The sequence below is a fragment of the Argiope bruennichi genome, chromosome 3, assembly GCF_947563725.1.
Source record: "Argiope bruennichi chromosome 3, qqArgBrue1.1, whole genome shotgun sequence".
Classification (NCBI taxonomy): domain Eukaryota; kingdom Metazoa; phylum Arthropoda; class Arachnida; order Araneae; family Araneidae; genus Argiope; species Argiope bruennichi.
In genome coordinates this window covers 29,648,224-29,671,161 of record NC_079153.1, presented here as the reverse complement: position 1 = coordinate 29,671,161, position 22,938 = coordinate 29,648,224, and the positions used below count along the sequence as shown (strand labels likewise).

The window sequence follows — 22,938 nt, the reverse complement described above, 5'->3', positions numbered from 1 at the left end:
CTGCATAAGAATTTTAGAAACAATTAAATCAAACTGAGAATATGGATATTCATAATGCAAATGAAATTATTCCTTTATCACATTTCATCACAATGTGAGACATTAAAAATTTGCTATGTCTGACAAAATTACTGCATAAAATGCAGGTTAATTGTATAGTTTTTCCAGTCCAAGACTTATTGTCTTGATATTGTAAAAAGAATATTTTCAAGCATGCGTTAAATAAGTATTTATTTAAAATTTTACAGTAAAAAAATAAATTACAAGGCTTTAAGCTTGGGCAGCTAGCTCTTCTTCTACAAGTTTCCTGTACTGTGCAAATCCACCAGAAATTGATGATACAGTACCATTTCTACACACCCAAAGTTCTTGGCATACCATTTCTATTAATTGTTCGTCGTGGGATACAAGAACAACTCCTCCCTAAAAAAAAATATTTGTGTAAATGAACCATTTCCTATTTTATCTAACAAAAAATTACTGCCATTAGTAATGCTTGAAACAATTAGGAATGAAGACATTAGTATTAGCCCTAACTATATTTTTTGTATTAAATAAATATATGCAATAATTTTGAGAAAGTTCACACTAAATAGATCTTATAAATTTCTTCTTAATTAACAATAACACTTTATGCCTTTAGAGATAAGTATGGTCACTTCTTTAATATGAGAGGAGCCCCCCCCCCCTCCAATGATCTACCTGTGTTCATTTTATGTATAGAAGAAACTGTCCAATCTAACTCCTTCGTTATTTATTGTTTATTTTGTTTGAATTACAAAAGTAGATTTCTAAAAGAAGCAAACAAAAAAAATATTTAATTTAGTATCTTCAATTGATGTTTAACCTTCTTACTCCCAATTTGACTGGCTATTCAAATATCCACAAAAGGGCTGAAATGCCATATGGTTACTTACTTCCTCTTTTTAAAACAGGGTTATAAAACAGTGCATTAACACTTATCTTCCACTATAATTGCTGCCTGATGTCATCAGAAAAAATTTGAGGGCAGATGCTTGCTAAAATGTCTGAATAGTATAAAATCATATATATTTTTTGTGGTGTCCTCATTTTGTGTTTATCAACAATTCTGGTATTGCAAAAAGCATTTGAAAGGGAAAGAACATATTTTGATTTGGTTATGTTGGGTAATATATACACAATATTTGTAAATACAAGCAAAAAAATTATTTTATCCAGGTAAATAAACCGTCCTATGTTGCATCTTGTGTTCTTTTGTCATTTGAAATAAAATTTGGAAATGAAGCTATTTTTTACATGCCTTTTATATCTTAATAAGTTTTCAACTTTTGAACTTTATTCTCTTTACATAATAAATAAATCTACGGCATAGCAATTAATTTCCGTTTAAATAAATTAATACATTAAAATTTAAGAGAATTTTTAAGTCTTTACAGTGAGTTATTTTAAAACGATTTTTAACTTTAAAAAAACATACAAGTATCATTTTAAAGTTATGTTTCCACATTAATATATTTTTTGTTAATTAACAATTATAATTATATAAGAGGAATAAATGAACCTTTTAGAAGTTATAAAATTATTTTTCATAATTTGCACACAACGCCACATTAGTCAGCAATATTTTATGCTTCATGACATAAATGAATACTTGCTTGCAAGAAGAGGGATGGAAATATTGTATCTTCCATTATCTTTACTTTCTGCTGTTTTGGATTTTTTTAAAACTATATTTCATAGAGCAAAGAATTCAGACGATTAATAAAAAGTAAATTACTGACTGTCATATAAAAATCCAATTACTGTAATCTTTGTATATGGTTTATGATCACATTTGATGCAACATTCACATTTGATTCACCCTCATAACGAATAATTGATTGCAGATGCAGATTTTAACAAATATTTTTTTTAATGACAAAGGGAAAAATTTAAACAGAAATATGAATTTTGATTTTAATTTAGTAAGCAGTATTTGCATTTTTTTCTAATCAAAAAGCATTTAAATCAATATGACAGTAAATAATTTAATTCCTAAAGTAGAAGAAATACATAAAAACCCATACCTTAAATACAATATTACTTTTATATTTAAAAATGCAATTAGTAAATGCATTTTTAAAATAATTGGAATTAAGAACAAACAATTTAATTTTATATCAGCATAACTTTAACAGATAGAACAATTAAATTGTGAGTTTGAAAATTCACAAATATAATAAAAGCAATTTATATTGATCAACTTTTAGCTCAAGTTCATAAAGGTAATAAATAACAGATACATCAAGAACTTGGGAGAGGAGAAAATTATAAGTGTACAGTGCTTAATGAAATAAAACAAAAAATACATACTGTAAAATTTTGTAGAGCAATACCTAATGCTTCAACTGTTTCTACATCAAGATGATTTGTAGGTTCATCAAGTATCAGAAAATGTGGGCTATATGAAAAATAATTCCGTTAAATCAACTTTAAAAATTGATGTTTCAATCAATGGTATCTATATCTTTACCTGAACAAATACAGATAAAGGAAATGCATATGTTTATACAAAGTAATGAATGAAACTGAAAAAAAAAAAAAAAAAAAAAAAAAAAAATCCATTTATTAAGAGAGGGGAAAACACCCTACACCCCTGAGAGATCAAAAGTGTGCAATCAATTCTTGCTTAAAATTGCTATTAAATTTGCACTGTGTATCAAATTATTCAAATTTTACTTACAAATTTGAATATATATTTTATATAATTAATTACATGAATAAACCAATATAAAAATTATCTTGACAAAAATTTCAAGAATCTGATCAAGAAATTGCAATAAAGGAATACTTTATAATTTAATTTAGTTAAAATATTTTATTTTCATGAAACTTTTGACTTTTTTTTAAAAAAATTCAATTTTTCTTTGACGTCATCAATAAGACAAAGTGAATAAGAAGTTTTCTTTTAATTGAAATCTTTTAAGAAGTTTTGAAAAGAAAGCAATGCTGCATCAAATTAAATAACCACAAATGCAAATGGATTTAAGTATTGCACAAAGTGATAATTATACAAATTATAGAAAACTTTATACTCCTTGCTGATCTTTATTATTTTGAAAGCATTAAAGTATACTTTTTCACATAAAGAATTCCACAAGATTCGATTTTCTCTTTCAAGATTCTTTTATTTGATTGAAGACCTTAATGCAATTATATTAAAAGGGGTAATATTCCAAAACCATTAGAAATTTTCTAAATAATTATTAAATAAAAAAACATAAAAACTAGAATATAATTAAACCTCAATCATATATTTATATAAGGTTAAATACTTAGATTTTACACAATTACAAGAAGTATGAGCTATTATAATTAAAGTCTTACTGTAACATCGCCATAGCTGCAAATGCCACTCTACTTTTCTGACCTCCTGATAGACTAGCAACAGACTGTAAGGCTAAATCCCCAGTAACGCCGAAACAGCCTAGTTGCCTTCGATATTCTTCAGATGGTTTACCTGAGTGAAATGAAGGGATAAAGGATAATTAATATGAAAAAAATTTATAAATGTGCTGTCTTATGATAAATAAATGCAACTAAAATAAATTTTATTGTTGAATTAGCTACATTTAATTTTAAAAACTTACAAATAGTTTTTCAAACTAAAGGCAATTATAAAAATAAGTGTCTTCATGCATTTCTCTATGTATACTTTTGATAATAAGCTGCACAATTCTTTTGATTCAGAGAGCTGATCATGTATGACAAATCTAACTTTCATCTTTTGTTTTGTGAATTCACTGAAAATTTATTTCATCACAAAGAACTTCAATCAATGAGTTTTACTTTATTTACTTTCCACTTCAAAGAAATAAAACCATCGTATGCTCTTTTAAAGTTGCCAAATTAGTGTGTTTTATAAATTTCTTTGAACTTTTGTTAATCTATACCTATCAAGAAAAATGAAGTTTAGAAAAACCACAAGCATATTTAATATAAACTTCTTAATAATAATAATATTATATATATATATATATATATATATATATATATATATATATATATATATATATATATATATATAATAAACAGTCAGTATTGATTTGACAGATAAATATTATATTCTTAAACTATTGCAGAGATAATGAAAAATAGGTAATAATTTAAATCATGTTGCAGATGAAAAGAATGACAGAAGGTATCCCATTTTCAACAGATCTTCACACAATATTTATGACTAGGCTTTTAAAAAGTAAAAATAGAATTATTATGTACAAAGGCTACATATACAGAGATAAATTATGGAATTAAATTTAAAATTCACTATAATTCATAGTCTGAAACAGAGGAGTCAATAATAAACTTGAAATAAATTTTAACTGCCAATGTTAATATCATTTTTTTAAAAAGGAAGTGTTTTAAGAACTTAAGTGAATTTGGATTTTAAAACCTTTTATGGATATCACCAGATGAAAAAACGTTAGACAGACATTCCATCTTAAAGCTACATAATTGATCCTAATTGTCAATTAATCTTATTATATGAATGAACCTGGATCTTTTTTAAATTACCTCATTTCTTCTCTCATCCTACTAATCCTCTTATAATTTTGGGCAATCAAAATGACTAGTTTCCTCGATTCTTAAGGGAAGAGCAAGTGGCAGTTTTTAACATTGATCTATAGAGATCAAGAAAAAGAAACATTCATGAAGTTTTGTGAGTTGTAGAAAACTCTGAAACATTGAGCTGTTCATTTCCATGTAAAATTCGAAAATTTAAATTGCTGAACATTTTACAATCATCATCATCATCATAGCAAGGACATATATGATTATAATGAACTCAATAGATATTTAAACTATAAAGCATATTTTTGGTGGACTTTGGTTTTGAACATGCTACTTTCTAGTACAAAAGAAAAGGGGTTAGACTACAGTATTATTAAATGGAAAAATTAAAGACTTATGATGTTTTTTGAAATTTAAATTTATACTGCATATCTTTTCACATTTTAAAAAAATTCAGAAAATTAGTTGGCATGCCTATGAAAATTTATGTAGGAAATTAAGTACATTTTAGATCAGTGACCTCATCTAAAATAATAATTTCTAGCATTTCATCAGAAGAAATTACAAGCCTTTTTCTTAGTAATTAAATAATGCAAATCGCATTTGAAAATTCTAACTACTTTTTTTTTCTTACCTGGAAATCTTTTAGCAAGAAATTCTAGAGAACTAACATTCATATCTAATTGATCTACATGATGTTGAGTAAAATATCCAATAACTAAATTTCTGTGTGCGTGTCGAATGCCTTTTGTAGGTTCATGATCTCCTATTAATAACTTCAATAGTGTAGTTTTACCAGATCCATTATCACCAACCTAGAGAAGAAAAAATATAAAATTTAGAAAATTTGGAATTAAAACATTTAAGCAAATATTGCATAAATATTTGCTTAAAAATAAGCTTAAGGGTAGAAGAGCATCTCCTGCTTGCATAGCCTATTGCATTTACAGGTTTTTATTTCACTTCATAGCTTTTATCATTGGCAACCATGCTCTGAATAGTCAATCTCACTGTGGTTATCAATAACAGATCTACAATTTTCCATGAAGTAATTGAGAAAGGCAAAGTGAAAATGAATTGTGAGAGGAAGTGAATTTCAGGCTAATGGTAACAAATAGCACCTCCTCAGCCACCAGCTCTCCATTACTCATGTTCATATTTATGCAAATACTTGTTTCTCCAAACATCCTGAAAAAAAGATCCTTAAAACTATACCACACTGCATTCTGGACAGCAGGGGAAACATAATGGAATTAATTGTTGGTGCTTGAAAAGCTAATATGTAGATCAACAAATATGTCCTCCTTAAACTTTGAATAAATCAAGCAAGTTTGATGTCAAACATGCTTTTACTCTTGCTTATATTTCCTGCATTGTTATTCTCCAATATTGACATTTGTAAATTAAAAACCATGTCTAATGATCAATTTTGTTCAGACTTTCATTAACAGCAGCATAAAATTCATTTGAACTGACAATTTTTGTTCAATTAACAATTAGGAATGTCATAAAAGAAATAAAGGCTAAGGATCAGTTTTGCAACCATTAAATAAACAATTGCAACTTCTTTTAATCAACTGCAAAGACATTTTATAAAATTAATAAATCTCAAACAAAATATTCATTTTATATTTTTACACTGAATTTTCAATATGATCATAATATTTATATAAATTAGAACATTTAAAATATAAATCTAAAGCATTTTATTTTATTAAATTCACTACCATGATTTTAGAAAAAAAAATGATTTCATGTTTTTCTATTAACAATTTTCATTTAATTATCCAGTTATGCAATTTTATTAGGAATTAAAAATAAGAAAAATACTAAAACATTAATATGACATATTTATTGTAAGATCTTATTATATAAATGAATTGAATATTTCTGAAATAGTGAATTTAATGCAGTCCTTTTAAAAATTGCAATATTTCAATCTTTAACATGTAATTCTAGTAATAAAAATATCTAATTAAACATAAAGGTGAAAGTCTAGTTAAACATAGGAAGCATTTTAATTTTTTAAAAGAACAAATAATGTAATTTTATATGAATATAGTGATATGAAGGAAAAAAAAATACTGAAACAAACAAATAAAGGAAATAACATATAAATGCAGAATTAATTTAACTGGGTGTGAAGCTGACATTCCTGTATAATTAATTTATACAAAATATAAACAAACACTGCAAAAAGGAAATTTAACTTGGATAGTTTGGTATATATAATAATAAATATTGCATTGCATAAAAAATTGAATCATATTAAACATTCTTTCAAATTGGAACTTACTATGCAAATTCTAGAACCCATGTTTGCAGAAAGATTGACGTTATTCAATATTATTGTATCAGGAGAAGAAGGATATGCAAAAGTTACTTCATCTAATTGTAGAACAGGTGGTTGCAAAAATTCAGGATTTGGAAATCGCAAAACCACTGATGTTTCTTTTTCTACAGGTTTTAATTCTGGCCTAATAAGAATAAAATTAAATTGTGCATTTAATCAGAATAAAAAGCAGATATTAATATAATATATAAATTTTAAATGGCATCAAAACAAGTAGATGTAAATAAAACAAACTTTGGAGTTGATTTCATCATAATGGTGCAATTATCAATAAGTAATTTCAGATATAAAATTTATCTAAATGCACTAAATCAAGAGTGGAATGAAATAAATTCATAAATCAATTATTATTATCAAAATTCCTAATTATATTTTGCATTTTTAGAATTAAGTTCTGTAAAAGAATATAAGGTAGCTCATATTTCTAAATTTGAAAATGATATCTTTAAATATTTTGGCATCGAAAATATACAAGGATATATCTGAATGTAAATATTCTTTAAAAAAATTATAGAAAATAATACATTCTTATAAAATAACAGAAAGTTAGAAGCAAAAAGCTGATGGCATATTTGAATTTTTTAGCAAACTACAATGCAAATATCTGTATGTACATGGATAGAGAAAGAAATTAGAAAGATGAAATGCGAAATAGAGAATTATGATACATATGGATGCATTAACGAAGTAAAAGTTAATGCATCCATAATCCAAAAGTTAATGCATAATGCATCCAATGCAAAATGCATAGTCAGTTTCTTTTTTGTTTCACTAAAGTCAATTATTAAACAAAAGACAGAAATTTGAATTCAGCTTCTGAAAACAAATAAGAATAATAACTCCATTTACAAAGGTGCTCATTTCAAAGTAAACACTCATTATTATTTTGTTACTATAGAGGAACAGAAATGACATTAATTAAATGTGGGGGTTATTATTATGGGTTAAAATTATTCTTAAATGACAGATCATACAAACTGGTACAATCTAATAAAATTAGTCAGTCAAATAAATATTTTGAATAGCCTGTCAATTTGATTTCTGATAGTTTAACATCATTTCATTTTAAATATCTGATTATAAAAATTCTATTCAGATCAAGCTTGATTAGTCATATTAATATTCCATCTTTAATAATATGAGAATAATGCATGATTCTAATAATTTTGAGACAGTAATCATGATTATAGAGATCACAACCGATTCAATGTTATTCTTCCCTGCCACATATCATTAATATAAAGATATTTAACCTACAATAACAGACAAAATAAATCTAACTCTGTCAAAACCATGCCTTGAACTTGTATTATCAAGTCATATACTTAAAATGAGATCTATATAATGAAATAAAGACTGAAGTGATGCCATAAGCTCTTGATTTAAAAAGTAAATTATAACTAAAAGGTATCATTTCTGGTTTCACTTTAATAATAACAGAAAATAAACTACATAACTCACTACTTTTCAACAAAAAAAAATTATCAAATGGAAAAATAGTAAGCTAATAAAATTAGTAATATATATTTTTAAAAATTAAAAAATAAAAAAAAATTTAATTTTTTTAAAACCAATGCAATACTTTACTTACAATTTTTCTAACATCTTTATCTTGCTCTGAACTAAAGAAGCTCTCTTAGCATTGTAGCGGAACTTATCAATAAATTCCTAAAAAATTTTTTTTAGATAAATAAGTATTTCAAGCAACCATATATTTAACAATTGCTAAGTGTTATAAAGCATATGTTTGTAAAATACTAGTAAATGTAATTACATCAATTGGCATTTTTAATTATAAACTAGAATTCAAATAATTTTTAAATATATATAAAAAGGAACGTATAAAAAAATGTTTCAATTTCATTAAAAAAGTAAAAATAATAATAATAAATAAATATGAAATAAAAAGTCAATACACTGATTTATATAATATTATTAAACTCTATCTGATTAACAATTTAATTATATTAGATCAAACAATAGATTAAAATTGCAAACTAATGCAAAAGGAAAAAACCATTTACAGAGTAACATATCCTATCTAATAATTTTCATAGAGGCTAATAAATAAGATTAAAATTCATAGGTCAATAAGAATACAAATAGTACTATTTGATAAAAAAGTAACACTTACTTGTACATGAGCTCTGTACTGTTGCTGAGCTTCATATTCTCTTTGTTGATGCTTTAATTTTTCAGTCATTGTTTTAACAAAATTTTCATAATTACCTCTATAACTCTCAATATGTTGTGAATGAAAATGTAAAATGTCTGTGGCAACAGTATCAAGGAAGCGACGATCGTGAGAAACAACCAAAATTGTTGATTCCCATGTCTGAAATTAAAATAAAATGCTTCAATGCTATCTACCCAATAAAATAATACATTGAAAAACAAAATATTAATATACTTAAATATTTCAAAAAGAATTTTCATTACAACATTTTTTTTCTGGGAAAAGTGACAAAAAATTTCTCATATGATACATTTCCTCATATTTCTTCTAATTTCCATATTTAAAAATAAGGCAGAGGAGAATGCTTTCTGTTTTCATACTAAATAATTATTAATGATCAACATTTTATTGTTAAAAAGGGTCAATAATTTTATGGAATAATTTTTATAATTTCCCATAATTGATAACTTATGATTTTAATTTTTTAAAAAAATGGAATAATGAACAATATAGAGCAAAATTTATGAAATAAAAGAAATCAATTATTTAGGAAAATAATAAGAAAGTTATTTTTTTTTACAAAGTTAATTTCTTCTTTTTTAATTTTATTAATAAAAAAGTGTTCAGCAATTATGAAAAGTCTGAAGTACTTTCAATTAAAGAAGGGAACTCATACTTCAAATAAAATAACCAAATTTAGAATTTTGATACAGTTATAATAAATTCTATAAAGGTTAAATTTGTAATATATATAGCTTTTACAATTTTAAAATACATAAGAATATACCTGTAAGTAATTTTCCAACCAAATAATGGCTTTCATATCCAACATGTTAGTAGGTTCTATAAAGAAAAAAATATGTTGATATTCCATTTAAAATGTAAAAAAATGAATAAAATTATTATACTCATAATAGAAATTATACCTAATTATATCTAATATTCCAAGTTTTATGAATAAAATTTATTAAATTTTCTTAGAAAATTTTCAAAATAATCAAAAACAGACTTTGCAACACTGAATAACTATCAAGTAATATTTGAAACTGACCTTAAAAATTTACAATAGTAATTATAAACTGAAATACTCCAGAATACATACCATCAAGTAGCAAGAGGTCTGGCCTAGAGAAAATTAAACAAAGTTAGAAACAATTCACAAAAAAAATTTCACTACCACAATAAATGCACAATAAATAATAAACAATGTTTCTTCCAAAATAGTACAAAGCAAAATCATCAAGCATTAAAAATATCCCATACTTATTACTAACAACAATAAAATAAAAATAAATAAATAAAAATAATAGAAATAATGTATAGTTAAGGGAGGATCCAAGCTAAACATTTTGTTATCTTATTATACACTATGTCCATAAATTAACGATAATTCAGAGTCAAGCGGAAATCGAACTCTAAAATACATACATCACCCATAAAATGACTACACACAACTTCAAAAATCATATGCAAATTGCAGGAAGCCACCAGATGACACTGATAGTATGTCACAATGACGAAAGTGTAAGAGAGTGATGCATAAAGAATACAAGCAAAGAAATAAAATTGTTTGCAAGCGCTTTATAAGACTTTCAGCCTAATAACCGAATAGTTATGACACAAAGGACGCATTTTGGATGATTTTTTACGTGGTAGAATTATCAGCAGTCTGGAATGTGGGTGTACACAGCTGGAAGTATTTGAGGAACTTGAAATCGCCCAAAGTGTCATTGCCAGACCTTGGCAACGATTCCAAGATGATGGTAATGTGAGTACAGCACAGGCTACTTCCAAGTTACAACGCTGAATGAGGACCGGTATTTGGCAGTTACTGTCAAAAGAAACAGACAGAGCACAGCATCAGACCTGTCTTATCAACTCTTTTCAGTCAGTGATACACGACAGTTTCAAGGCAGACCGTGTACAGATGCTTAGAGCAGATTGGTCTACATGCTCGCAGGCCTGTCAGATGTGTTCCACTTACTGCAATTCACTGTCTCCTGTGGTTAGCCTGGAGTAGAGAACATGAATTGTGGACACCAAAACAGTGGGCTTGTATGATGTTTTCCAACGAGTCCAGGTTTACCTTGCAGTCTGATTCTCGCTGGATTTTCATATGGAGAGCACCAGGTACTTGTTACCACTAAGAGAACATCGTTGAACAACACCGTTACGGTGGTACACGATTGCTCATTTGGGAAGGAATTATTCTGGATTCCAGAACTGACCTGCATGTTCAAATTGGAACCATGACAGGTCAAATCTATTGGGATGTCATTCTAAAACAACATGTACGTTTGTTTTGGAGTGCTACGGGCACAGAATTTGTGTTTATGGATGACAATGCCTGTCCTCACCGTGCAAATATCGTAAACGAATGCCTTCGATAGGAGGATATCACCCATATGGACTGGCCAGCATTCTCACGTGATTTGATTCCAGTACAGCATGAGTGGAACATGCTTGGCTGACGATTTGCAGGCCGTCAACCACCTCCTACATTTGGAAAGCATTGCTTGATGAGTGATGTAATATTCCCCAAGATCATATCGATGATACTCAGCATGCCTAGGCGTTGTATGAACTGTATTGCATCATCTAGGAGACATACTATGTATTAACCATCATACCAACAATATATTAGTTTTTGTAAATAGTTTTTTTTTTTTTTTTTGTAATTTGCTCCAGGGAGCAAAAAATCGCAATTTTTATTAATGATATCAAACATATAGCATCTTTTTTGCTCTTTACCTTTTGTTTAATAAATAGGCTTTACAAATAAGTCACATTTGTTTTGCTTCTGATTCTGTCTTTTCCTGAACTTGCATTATCCTTATTTTATGGACATTAATGTAGTAATAAACATATGAAAGCACATAATTGCATAAATAACAGCAAAGTTTATGAAAAATTTGTACAACAGAACAATCCAAATTTTTGAATAAAGTTTCTTCAAGTTTTACTGACAAATTTTGTAAAGCATCAGGAATCGTTTACAGAATATGTCATGGAAATTAATTAAATAGATAATGGTATTCATATATGGAAAAATTTATTTTAAGTGCTGCCATTCTTACTGAATGAGAATATTACATATATTTTATTTATTTTCAAATTATTACTTGCAAAGTTTATTTGAATTTTATATCATTTTTAAAATTGTAAATAAAAGATTCACTTTTTGCACATGTTGAACCTATGAGGCAAATTTAAATAAAAATATGTTTCCCAAATACAAGCTTTATTTGGCACTTAAATTTTTTCATTATAATAGTTTGCATTACATTCAATTTTTAAAAGTTAGTGGAATGTTTTCAGAACAAATCCCAAAGTGAAATATGAATTCTATACTCACTTTGAAAACAAAGCTCTAGCCAGGGCTATCCTCATTCTCCAACCACCAGAAAATTCCCTGCAATGCATTTACATTTAATTGAAAAACACAAAAACTAGTCCAGTAATGCACATAATTAGTAAAAGTAACTTAATATAAAAAAAGCTATTGGCAATCAACATAAATTAACAATTAATTATAAACAAAAAGAATAAATTTTGAATTTTTAAACAAAAATGGAAAGACAAATTGTGCATAACTTATTCATCATTCTTTAAAATTATTTCAAGACGATAAAACATTAAAATAGTTATAATTGAAATACATATTTCAATAAAGATTTTAAGAACATTAAGTAAGAAAAATAATTAATAAAAAAATTCTAAGTAATCACTTTTTTTATTGAGCATATACTGCTTAAATAATTTTAGATTAAAAAATTAAAATTTTAATTTTCATAATCTGTTTTCCCACCTGCCTAAAAGAGAACATTTTATTTATGGTACATTTTTTTTTTTAAAATCCTTTAAAAAACAAATAAAAAGTTCAAAATTTAGGTCAGATAACACAATGAGAATAGGTGAAAACCTCCAACGACTGTATAAGATATATGTTTATCAAAATTTGAAATTTAAAAATTAACTTTTTAAAGGAGATAATCAAAATCAATCTAAATATAAAAGATTTTATTAAATCATTTTACATGCATTAATTCTGATGAACTGGATAGTCATCAAAGGTGATTTGTTGCCAATAAAAACAATAAAACATTCTACATTATTTCTTAAAATAAAGTAAAATCCAGAAACATATGCTTTCGTACAACATATATACAGATCAAATACTAGAAGTTCGCTGTGAACTAAACGGCAATTTAGTTCATAGTTATGTTATAACAGAATAATAACTATGAATGGAATAAACATATTCATAAAAACAGATGCTAATATGACAACTAACAAGAATTCATGACTATTTTTTAGAGAGAAACTAGTACTTTAAGTAATGTATTAACATTAAAATATACAAAATATTGGTATTGAAATAGTTTTTAAATTGCACATTTAAAGCCGTTGCAAAAATGCTGCAGTAAAAAAAAAAAATCATACTTTGTAGCCTTTCTTTGCATTTCAGGAGAAAATCCCAAACCAGCTAATATCACAGATGCTCTTGCAGGCGCTTTATCAGCTTCCATTTGTTGAAGCTCTGCATAGATCTCTTGTAATCTTCCACTAGATTGGCTATCTTCACTTGAAGGTCTAGATAATAATAATAATAAAAGTCAATAATTTTGCTAAATTTAAATTGTTGTAAATTTAATATAAATTTGCTTTGATAAATTAAAGATAAAAATTTGAATTAAAGAACTGAAAATATTATATCAAAGTAACTGCTTCCTTCTACTTCAAAAATATGCATAGATATTAAAATATGCATATTTGATTATTTAATTCTAAGAACAAAATATGAAAGAATAAGTTTCTTTTAAAACTTCAAAGACAATAACAAGGAAATAGAATAAATTTATTTTTTATTATTTTATGAAATAAAATATTTTCTAATTAAATATTTTATTTTAAAAAGTATAAATTTTTTTATCCATATACAATTTAAAGTATTACAATGCATGAATAAATAATTCAAGATATTTTATTAAAGGAAAATTACTTAATTATCAGGGAGTGATATTCAAGCTCTACCCATTGTATAACACAACAAATATAAAAATCGTTGGTTGCTTCAAAAGAAAAACATAAAATAATACACTTGCCCATTGTTATTCAAAGACTGAAGAATTTTTTTCTCTTCTTCAATTAAGCTTTGTCTTTTTTCATCACATTCTAAGACACTATCAAGAGCAATAGTATCATTACCAACAACTTCTTGTTCAACATGGAGAACTGATATATGGTTTGAAATCTTCAATTGCCCACTAAAAATGAAAACACAAATTATCTATAATAATATAAGCATAGGGATAAAATTTGCTTTTAAAAATATAAAATGAATTACCATTTATTAGAAGCAAATTTTGCTAATTAGTCCAAATTGAATCAGCAGAATTTTACACAAGCATAATATAAAATATAGACTTCTATAATTACATTATCAAGTCAGTTTAATTTCCTTTGTATGTAAACAAATAAAATATTTGGCTTACCTGGAAACCATCCTTAATAGTGTACTTTTTCCAATACCATTTCGGCCAACCATACCATATCTTCGTCCATAAACTAAAGTAAGATCTGCTCCTGTTAATAATGTTCTAAATAAAATGAGAAAAAAATAGTCATTTCTTCATTTATTTAAGATAATTAAAATTATATAAAACTTCAGAAAAGCAAAAATAATGAAATTATCAATAACAAAGTATAACAACTTTATTGACTTTAACCCCTTCTAGTAAGAATTAATAATAAAAAATTGTGCATGAAACAGCCCTTTAATTTTCATTTTAAAAATGTTTAATTTATAATTCTTACATAGTATTAATTAAAACTATATTATGGATATGGATATAATTGCAAGTCGTAAGTTCATATTTAACACTTTGTCAAAAACCTCTAATGACTTTGGATTACCATCTAGTTTTCCCAACATCAGAGCATTTACACCAGTCACTCCTGTAAATTTCTTTATTTCAGGTAAATTATTTCCTTTTATTCTTCTGATGATGTGTCTATGATTCCAGAATATTCACTAGAATCACTTATTAGTCACCAAGTATGTTCTCTTTTAATTGGTACTATTTCACTATCATGAGTTTCATTATCAGTACGGTGTAAAATTTGCATATTTCTTCTGATTCTTCCGAATCCCTTCATATTTATGAACTGCAATATCCATTACAGGGTTTATTTCACAATATGTTTCCCCTTTAGTAAAAATAAATATTGGTCTGGCCAATGTTTTCACTAAATGTTTATAAGAATAAAATAACACTGACTAAAAACAATTTGGCTATAACTTGTATCAAGAAATTCTAACAATAAACAATATGTGACAGTATAAACAGTACTTCATAAACAGTATGTTCAGCAGACTAGAATTTTAAACCAAATTTATTATCATATTCAACGGTAACTTTAGTCGCATGACAAGCTCGTCATTGTGCTGAATGGCATGAAAATTCAATGCCAAGTTATACTTGCCATTTTACTGGAAGGAATTAATATGATTTTAATTCATCAGGCTAATAAAACAAATGTAATGTTGATTGGTTGGTTGATTGATTTAACAAAATAAAAGTAACGGTGCAATACAAGTTTATTAAATATTAACATGGAATCTTAAAACTATACATTGAATATTTTACAAATTTTATCGAACAAAGGATAATAATCATTTTTTTAAACTCAGATAATCATTTCAGTTTTAAAGAACTATATATCTATTATTGGTATTAAGCAATTTAAATTTATTAACATCAAGAGATTATGCAGCAGCTACTATCTTAGAAAAATATATAGAATTATAACTAACTTATCACCAAAGGAAATATCGAAATTTTCAATCTTGATGTCCATGCTCTTGTTGGAACCTTTTTGATCCATTCTTGCTTCCTTTTTACTTGTTGCTTGTACAGCAGTTGCTTCTTTACTAATGATAACATTACTCCTGAAAATATACCAGGTTGAAGAATTTATACTTTATAAAAATATGTAGTGTAGCTATTATATATATATCATACTTAACTTTCACATCAATTAAAAATATTTAAACCTTAAATAAAACAATTAAATATTTTAGAAAATTATAACCAAGCATGACCAAAAAGAAAAGGGGAGTCAAGTTTGTAAATGAATTCCTTTTTTTGGACTAAAGCATCAATGTTAAACAAAATAAAATGTTTAGCCCATTATTCAATAGCAAATAAATGGAGCTATTTAATTATAAAACTTTATTTATTCAAATATCAACAAAAATGCATTACATACACTGAGTTCATTTATCTATAATTTATGTTGAAAAGAATTGAATAATATTTTTTCTCAATTTCATATCTAAAAATGAAAAAGCAAAGTAAAAATGATGTTTCCTCAGGGAAGATTAGATAAAGTCTCTATTTTTTTAAGGAAAAAAATACTAAGAAGTCATGGAAATTCTTGTGACTGCTTAGTCATGAAGTTTAAAGGAGAAAATATTTCATTTATTTGCTATTGCAATGAATAATAGCAGAAGTAAATGCAGGTTAGTTAAATACCATGGATGTAGTCAATTTTTTGATTCTAAAGATTGAAAAGATGACAAATAAAATACTGAGTAGTAGAAGCCTAATCATATTGTCAAGCAATCAATATAAAAAGAACTTACGGTGTAGTTATTTTATCATTGGTATCTCTTTTTTCTTGTTTAGACTTCAGTTTTGCTTCAGCCTTTTCAAGCTTCCGCTGATCAACGTACTGAAATAAAACTTCATTTATGAAAAATTCTTTAAAAGTACAATGTAAATTAAATATACAAAATGAAAAACAAAGAAATGTGAGAAATAAAGAAATATAATAGTTAATGAAATTAGCAGATATATGATAATGATCAATGAATGCATTATGCAATTATAGTCACAATCACAGTCCTATCAACATTACAAAAATAAACATATTCATGACTTCTCAAGATTCTAAGACTTATAATAAATAAATGATGGGGAGAAAAAAAAATCAACTTCAAAATAAAATAGATTTAAAGATATTATTTAATAAAGAAGAACAAAGAAAGAAGAACAGAAAGAACAGATTTTATATTTTTAAATAAAGTTCTACAAAAACATTCAAAAAAATCTAAAAAAAAAAACGTAATTCAAGAATAATACTTATGTAATGATAAAATTATAATTGGATTAAAACATAATTGGATTATATATTTTATTAAAACTCAAAAATTTAATATACAGATTTCATATTAATTTTACTACAAAAAACTTCTTTAATTGCAATTTTAAATATATTAAAATTAAAAATATAATCAGAGCATAAAATTAGATAGGTAATGATTCTGCAATGTCAACTAATAATAAAAGAAAATGTGTGCTTTGTTACTCAATAGAACTGATCATCCGAGCTACAGCTTCTAAGTTTGACACATATATAATATGGGAGGTAAAAATGTGCATTCTTTGAAATTAATTAAAATTTTAATTAATTAAAATTTTTAACAAAATATCAAATTTTTCTATGATAAGTTAAAAAAAACTAAAACAAAAGTAATTTAAAAATTTCTTTTTAAATTACCTTTTTTTATTAATTGATACCTATTTAGTTGCCAAAATTTTTTTTCTGATTTTAGCAAACTTTTAAAGATGTTTTTAAGTATATTTTACAATATTATTTTCACTATTGTATTGGAATCCAAGTCGTTTTCATTGTTGCTATTAATATTTGAGCTTGACTTTTTTATTTGTTGTTCATGATCAAGGTATGAAAATTCAATTTACCTTTCTATACTGAGCAGATTTCTACTTAAATTATGCTTTTAGTAAAAAAAATTTAACTCCAAAATTAAAAATTCTGATTTTTTTTTTTTTTTTTTTTTTTAAATCTGTGCATTTTTCTAAATATTGTTTGCCCCCCCCCTCCGTAACATAATTAGGGATATAAAAATACTGTTACATTCTTTCAGTTTGACTCTTTGCTTTCATATTGTAATACATCATTTTTTTTAATTGAATCAAAGAAATGTTCATTGCATAACTTTCTGATATAATAAATAAATCAGGAAATATATTCAGTAGTACATAAAAAAAACTTCAATAATGAATTATTCTTATCTTACAAATAGAGATGGCTTAGCTTTTTTGATTGATTCAGCAAGTATGGAATAAGATTAATTAAAATTTAATTGCTTTCCATTTAAAATTAAACTTCAAATTAAGGTGAAATAGAATAATTAAAGAGGCTTAGAGCAAAATAACATAATAATGCAAGATTTTTTAAATAGTATGAATTACAAGACTATCAAAATTTGAAATTCAAAATGCTAAGAAAACCATTAAAAACTAAATTACATACAAAAGAATCAATTAAAAATGTACATAATCAATCATCCTGGTAAATATCAAATTTCAGTTCAAAAAAATATTTACAAAGTGACAGTCAGTATGTATATGTTACACTAAATATGAATGATAAAGCAATTAAAAATGTACATAATCAATCATCCTGGTAAATATCAAATTTCAGTTCAAAAAAATATTTACAAAGTGACAGTCAGTATGTATATGTTACACTAAATATGAATGATAAAGCAAGCATATAGGTACGAATACCCAATCACATGGTGTAGTAACACAATTAATTAATCTTGGTTCATTATCTTAGTATGATATGTTACATTAAATATTTTATAATGCATTGTAATTTGAAAAATATAATCTGATTATTTTAAATACAATAAAAATATTTACATTGTGTATCTTTAGAATTTTTTTTTTCTCCTCCCCACTATTAAACACACGTTACTGTATGAATGTTTATTAATTGTAAAAAACAGAAAAAATAAATCACTAATATAAAGGTAGAATAGATATGACTGTTAAATATATGACTAGAATATAACTGTGGTAAATATATGAATATATATGTATGACTCTAATAAAAATGACTGGTTGAGTAATATACAAAGATTTTTTTTATCTGCTACTTTTAAAATAAATTATTGTATTCACACCCTTCTTCAAACTGCTGATTAAATTATCTTGATATAATTATTTTTTGCATAGCAATAAATAGCATATATATGTTAGATATAAAACTGCAGTTTATTTTGGGAAGATAAATATTAGCAATATTTTAAAGCATTAATCAGAGAATAGTGAGACTTTTCTTATTCTTCCCTTCCTCCTTAATCTCTTTAAAAGATATGTATTTTTATGAGCCATTAGCAATAAAAAACTTAATTAAGGTTTTTATAGGCAATAGAACATCACGAAGTAACTACAATTCTTGCCCCCTGCTTGCTGCAGAAAAATATTTTGTTTTCATTTCTAATATATCTAATCAACTCTAATTAATATCATGTACATGTTGAAATACTTACAGATTGGGATTCTCTTTGCTTTAACCATATGCTTGCAACTTCTTCAGTTTCATTTTCGAAATTTTCAGCTAAACTGCCCAGACAGACAGGTGCACTTAGAATTTTATTTTCATTACGTTTATTATTTTCAACTTCTGGGCCACTATAAAAATGAAAAATTATTATTAAATTTAAAAAAAATGCTGAAATAAATTCTGAAAGATTCTAAGCGGCTACAAAAAATACTTAAAAGATGTAGCTATTTCAGTTACATGATCACTTCTTGTCTAAATTAATAAAGAAAACATGCAGTATAAATAATTTAAAATTAAGATTTCAGCAGGTGCATAAATGAACCTGCTTATTTAATATCTAAGTTTTAAAAAATTATAGAACAATTTTAATATTTCTCTAAATTTGTAGGATTCAGAGAAATTACAATATAAAAAGTTTTGTTTACAATGTTTTTATGCAACAAAAATTCATTTTTCACACATATTATTATAAAAATTAATAAACAGTAATTTAACTAATTTGCCCTTGCATTAGAAAAATCACAGCATATAATTTAAATAAATCTATTGGAACCAAATAAGCAACAGAACTTTAAAGTAAATATTCAATTTATAAATTATAGTCACTGTAAAAAATATAATAAAAGCAGGTTACAAATTTCATATTTCCAATTTAGATATAATATTAAGAATTTAATAACATTCTGTCAATGTATTATTTTCATTTATTAATAATATAGTAAAAAATTACTTACATGTTTGTATAACTGAATAACTTGCACAATATAATTGCAAGTTATCAGTCAGTGGCAAACTGGCCATAATGTATCTAAGCTTCTTCATAGATAATAATATTTCTAGTTCACATCAAAGTTAGATGTAGTTTAAGACTGTTCATTATTTTACCTATATTTTCATATTGATACAGATTTTTAAAAATGCAAAAAAAGAAAAAAAAAAAAAATACTGTCTGCAACTTTACAAATCTCATTCTATTCTGCAATGCAAAGAAATTTTCATTGAGAATGAGAGAACTGATTTCATTGGTGTGAATATGGTCACTAACATATGGTATGAACTGATATACCAATGAAGTATTTTCAAAGGGCTACAACATCAAATATTTGAGAAAAGCAAATTTTGTTTAATCATAATGTTATCATCCTCATATAATTCTATGTACGCATACACAGTAAACCATTCATTTATCTAATGTGTACCCACTTGGCACTTAATAATAATATTAATTAAGTGTAATTAAAAGCATACAGAACATATTAAATTACAAAAGATCAACTATTTTTAAATAATAATGAAAAATTTTGAAATAAAATGCATTTATTGTCATTCTTATACTTGGAACATAGTTTAATACTGATTTTACTTTATTAATCAATTTTTCTTACAGTTCAACATACTTAAAGTAAGTTTTAGAAAATTACATTCATAATTTCATAAATTTATTTATAATTAAATTAATTTCATAATGAAATAAAGTTTACTATTAAAAAACTTAATCTGAAATAATATGTCATTCATAAATCCAAGATGATTTAAATAAAATACATATGCCATTTTTAGAAGTTTGATACAATTAAAAACACATTTTATTTCTATATATGCTTTTTATTTTACAAAAAAAAAAAAAAAAAAAAAAAAATGTGTAATTAAATATTGAAATTTAATTAGTGATATGTATATTCCTGATTATGAATATAAAAAGCAATTTTAAATTCTAAAATAAAATTGGAAACAAATATATTGACTTTGATAAGAGATATCAATAGAAAATTTAGATATTATAAGACATCTAGATTATTCATGCAAAGCATGACCAAATTAAATTATTTTACCTATCTTAACATATAAAAGAAAGTAGGAAAGAGGGCAGGTATTAAAAATAAAAAAACTGATAAAACAATATCTTTGAATGCAAGATATGGAATAATTTTTCTAAAAAGTCTGAATAAGTAAACTAGTGATAAAAACTAATAAATCCATAATATTAAGGAAAATAAAAATTGCATTAAAACTAGCTATTCTACAAAAGTTACAATTTTTTAAAAAAAATGAAAAAGTAACCTTTTTAAAGCTTTTAGTAATTGAGAACACAGATCTTTTATATCCTCTTCATCTTTGCTATCTCCAGCAACTTCATGTAACATATCTCCAATTGCTTCATAAACATGATCAGAAGATTCAAATTCACTTTTATTATCATCTAATATACCTAGAAATAATATTTAAAACATATAAAGAATTTTGTTTTAATAATCGTAATATTTAATCATTCAAAGTAACAATCCTCCTTTTTAAGATTTTTTTTTTAAATCTTAAAATGAAAAGATAAAAGGACATCATCTTAATCAATTATTTTTGTAAATGTAAATAAACCATAAGATGAACTTGATCATTCAATTCATATATTAAAGTTTAAATATATAGAGTTTGCATTTGATAACAGATTATAAATGAAATCAAATCAAAACAGTTAATGTATACAATATTATATTGTTTACATTTTAAAATTAATTTAACTAACAAAATTAAAAGATTGTTAAACTAGCATTTTTCATTCATATTCTTTCTCAATGAATATCTTTCATAGGAAATAGAAAAATATTATTCCAAAATCCATAAAAAAGGCACTTATTTGGAAAAAAATGTACACAATTGAATAATTAAGAAGTCTATGAAAATCAAAAAACAATTATTATAGAAGAATGTTGCAATTGAAATGAATCTTTTTTTTCCATTTCTTTTTTTTTAATGACTATTCTATAACAGTTATACTTTGTTTTCCAACAAATCCAAAATAAACAAATAAAATTTCAAAATAATCATATAAAATTTCCAGTTTAATGCTTTCCTGCATTCATTAACAATATTTAAAAAGTAGTACAAAATTCGGAAATTTTCTTTTAAACGCTTATATCCAAAACGAAAGAAAAAAAAACATTCTTACACAACAAACAAGGTAAAAAGTTTTGATTAGAAGATCCTTACATCCTGAATATACTCTTAACTAGTTTATAATTAAAAAATTTACAATAAATTTTAGAAATTTAAACATCGTTGATCAATATTTGTAAATATATTTTAAAACAATCAAGTTGTTATAAGCTAATCATGAGAAAACATACACAAATATTTTTATAAACTTAACACATATTTTACAATTCATCAAATGTAATTATGAAAAAAATTTACTAACCTTCAATGTAGTCGAATAACTCTGTATCTATACTTGGGAAAGCCTTAACCAAAATCGAATTTGTTGCAGTTACTGCCATTTAAATTTGAAAATGAAATTTACTCATGAATTTTAACACACTGCACCTTGCTGACAGAATCAAAAGAGAGAGCAAGACCAGAGGAAAATTATAGTGAAACGTTGCCAGAAAAAAATAATTTAAAAATAAAAATAGTGCTCTAAAACTTAATTTTGAATACTATTATTCAAAAATTAAGCTCAAAAATATTTTTTTAATTTTTAGTGAGATTTATGATAAAT

The 22,938-nt window shown here is 25.1% G+C and overlaps 1 protein-coding gene across 1 annotated transcript; it reads right to left on the bottom strand.

The window, feature by feature from the left end:
* Positions 1-213: 213 nt before the first annotated feature.
* LOC129963655 (ATP-binding cassette sub-family F member 3-like) lies at positions 214-22,794 on the bottom strand. Its single transcript, XM_056078150.1, has 18 exons — positions 22,639-22,794; positions 21,507-21,654; positions 19,432-19,573; positions 16,711-16,799; positions 15,880-16,014; positions 14,558-14,662; positions 14,168-14,329; positions 13,506-13,655; positions 12,418-12,474; positions 10,165-10,187; positions 9,850-9,905; positions 9,021-9,221; positions 8,478-8,554; positions 6,830-7,010; positions 5,168-5,348; positions 3,349-3,481; positions 2,335-2,422; positions 214-423 (listed from the first exon to the last, which is right to left on the bottom strand). The coding sequence occupies exons 1-18, from the start codon at positions 22,715-22,717 to the stop codon at positions 271-273; spliced, it is 2,160 nt and encodes a 719-aa protein (XP_055934125.1). The 5' UTR covers positions 22,718-22,794; the 3' UTR covers positions 214-270.
* Positions 22,795-22,938: the final 144 nt, after the last annotated feature.

Coding starts and splice junctions, on each gene's coding strand:
- LOC129963655 (XM_056078150.1), bottom strand. CDS start 22,717: ATGGCAGTAACTGCAACAAATTCGATTTTGGTTAAGGCTTTCCCAAGT. Junction 5,349..6,829: donor TGGGTTCTAGAATTTGCATA/GTAAGTTCCAAT, acceptor TTTCTTCTCTAG/GTTGGTGATAATGGATCTGG. Junction 424..2,334: donor TTGCTCTACAAAATTTTACA/GTATGTATTTTT, acceptor ATTTTTTTTTAG/GGAGGAGTTGTTCTTGTATC.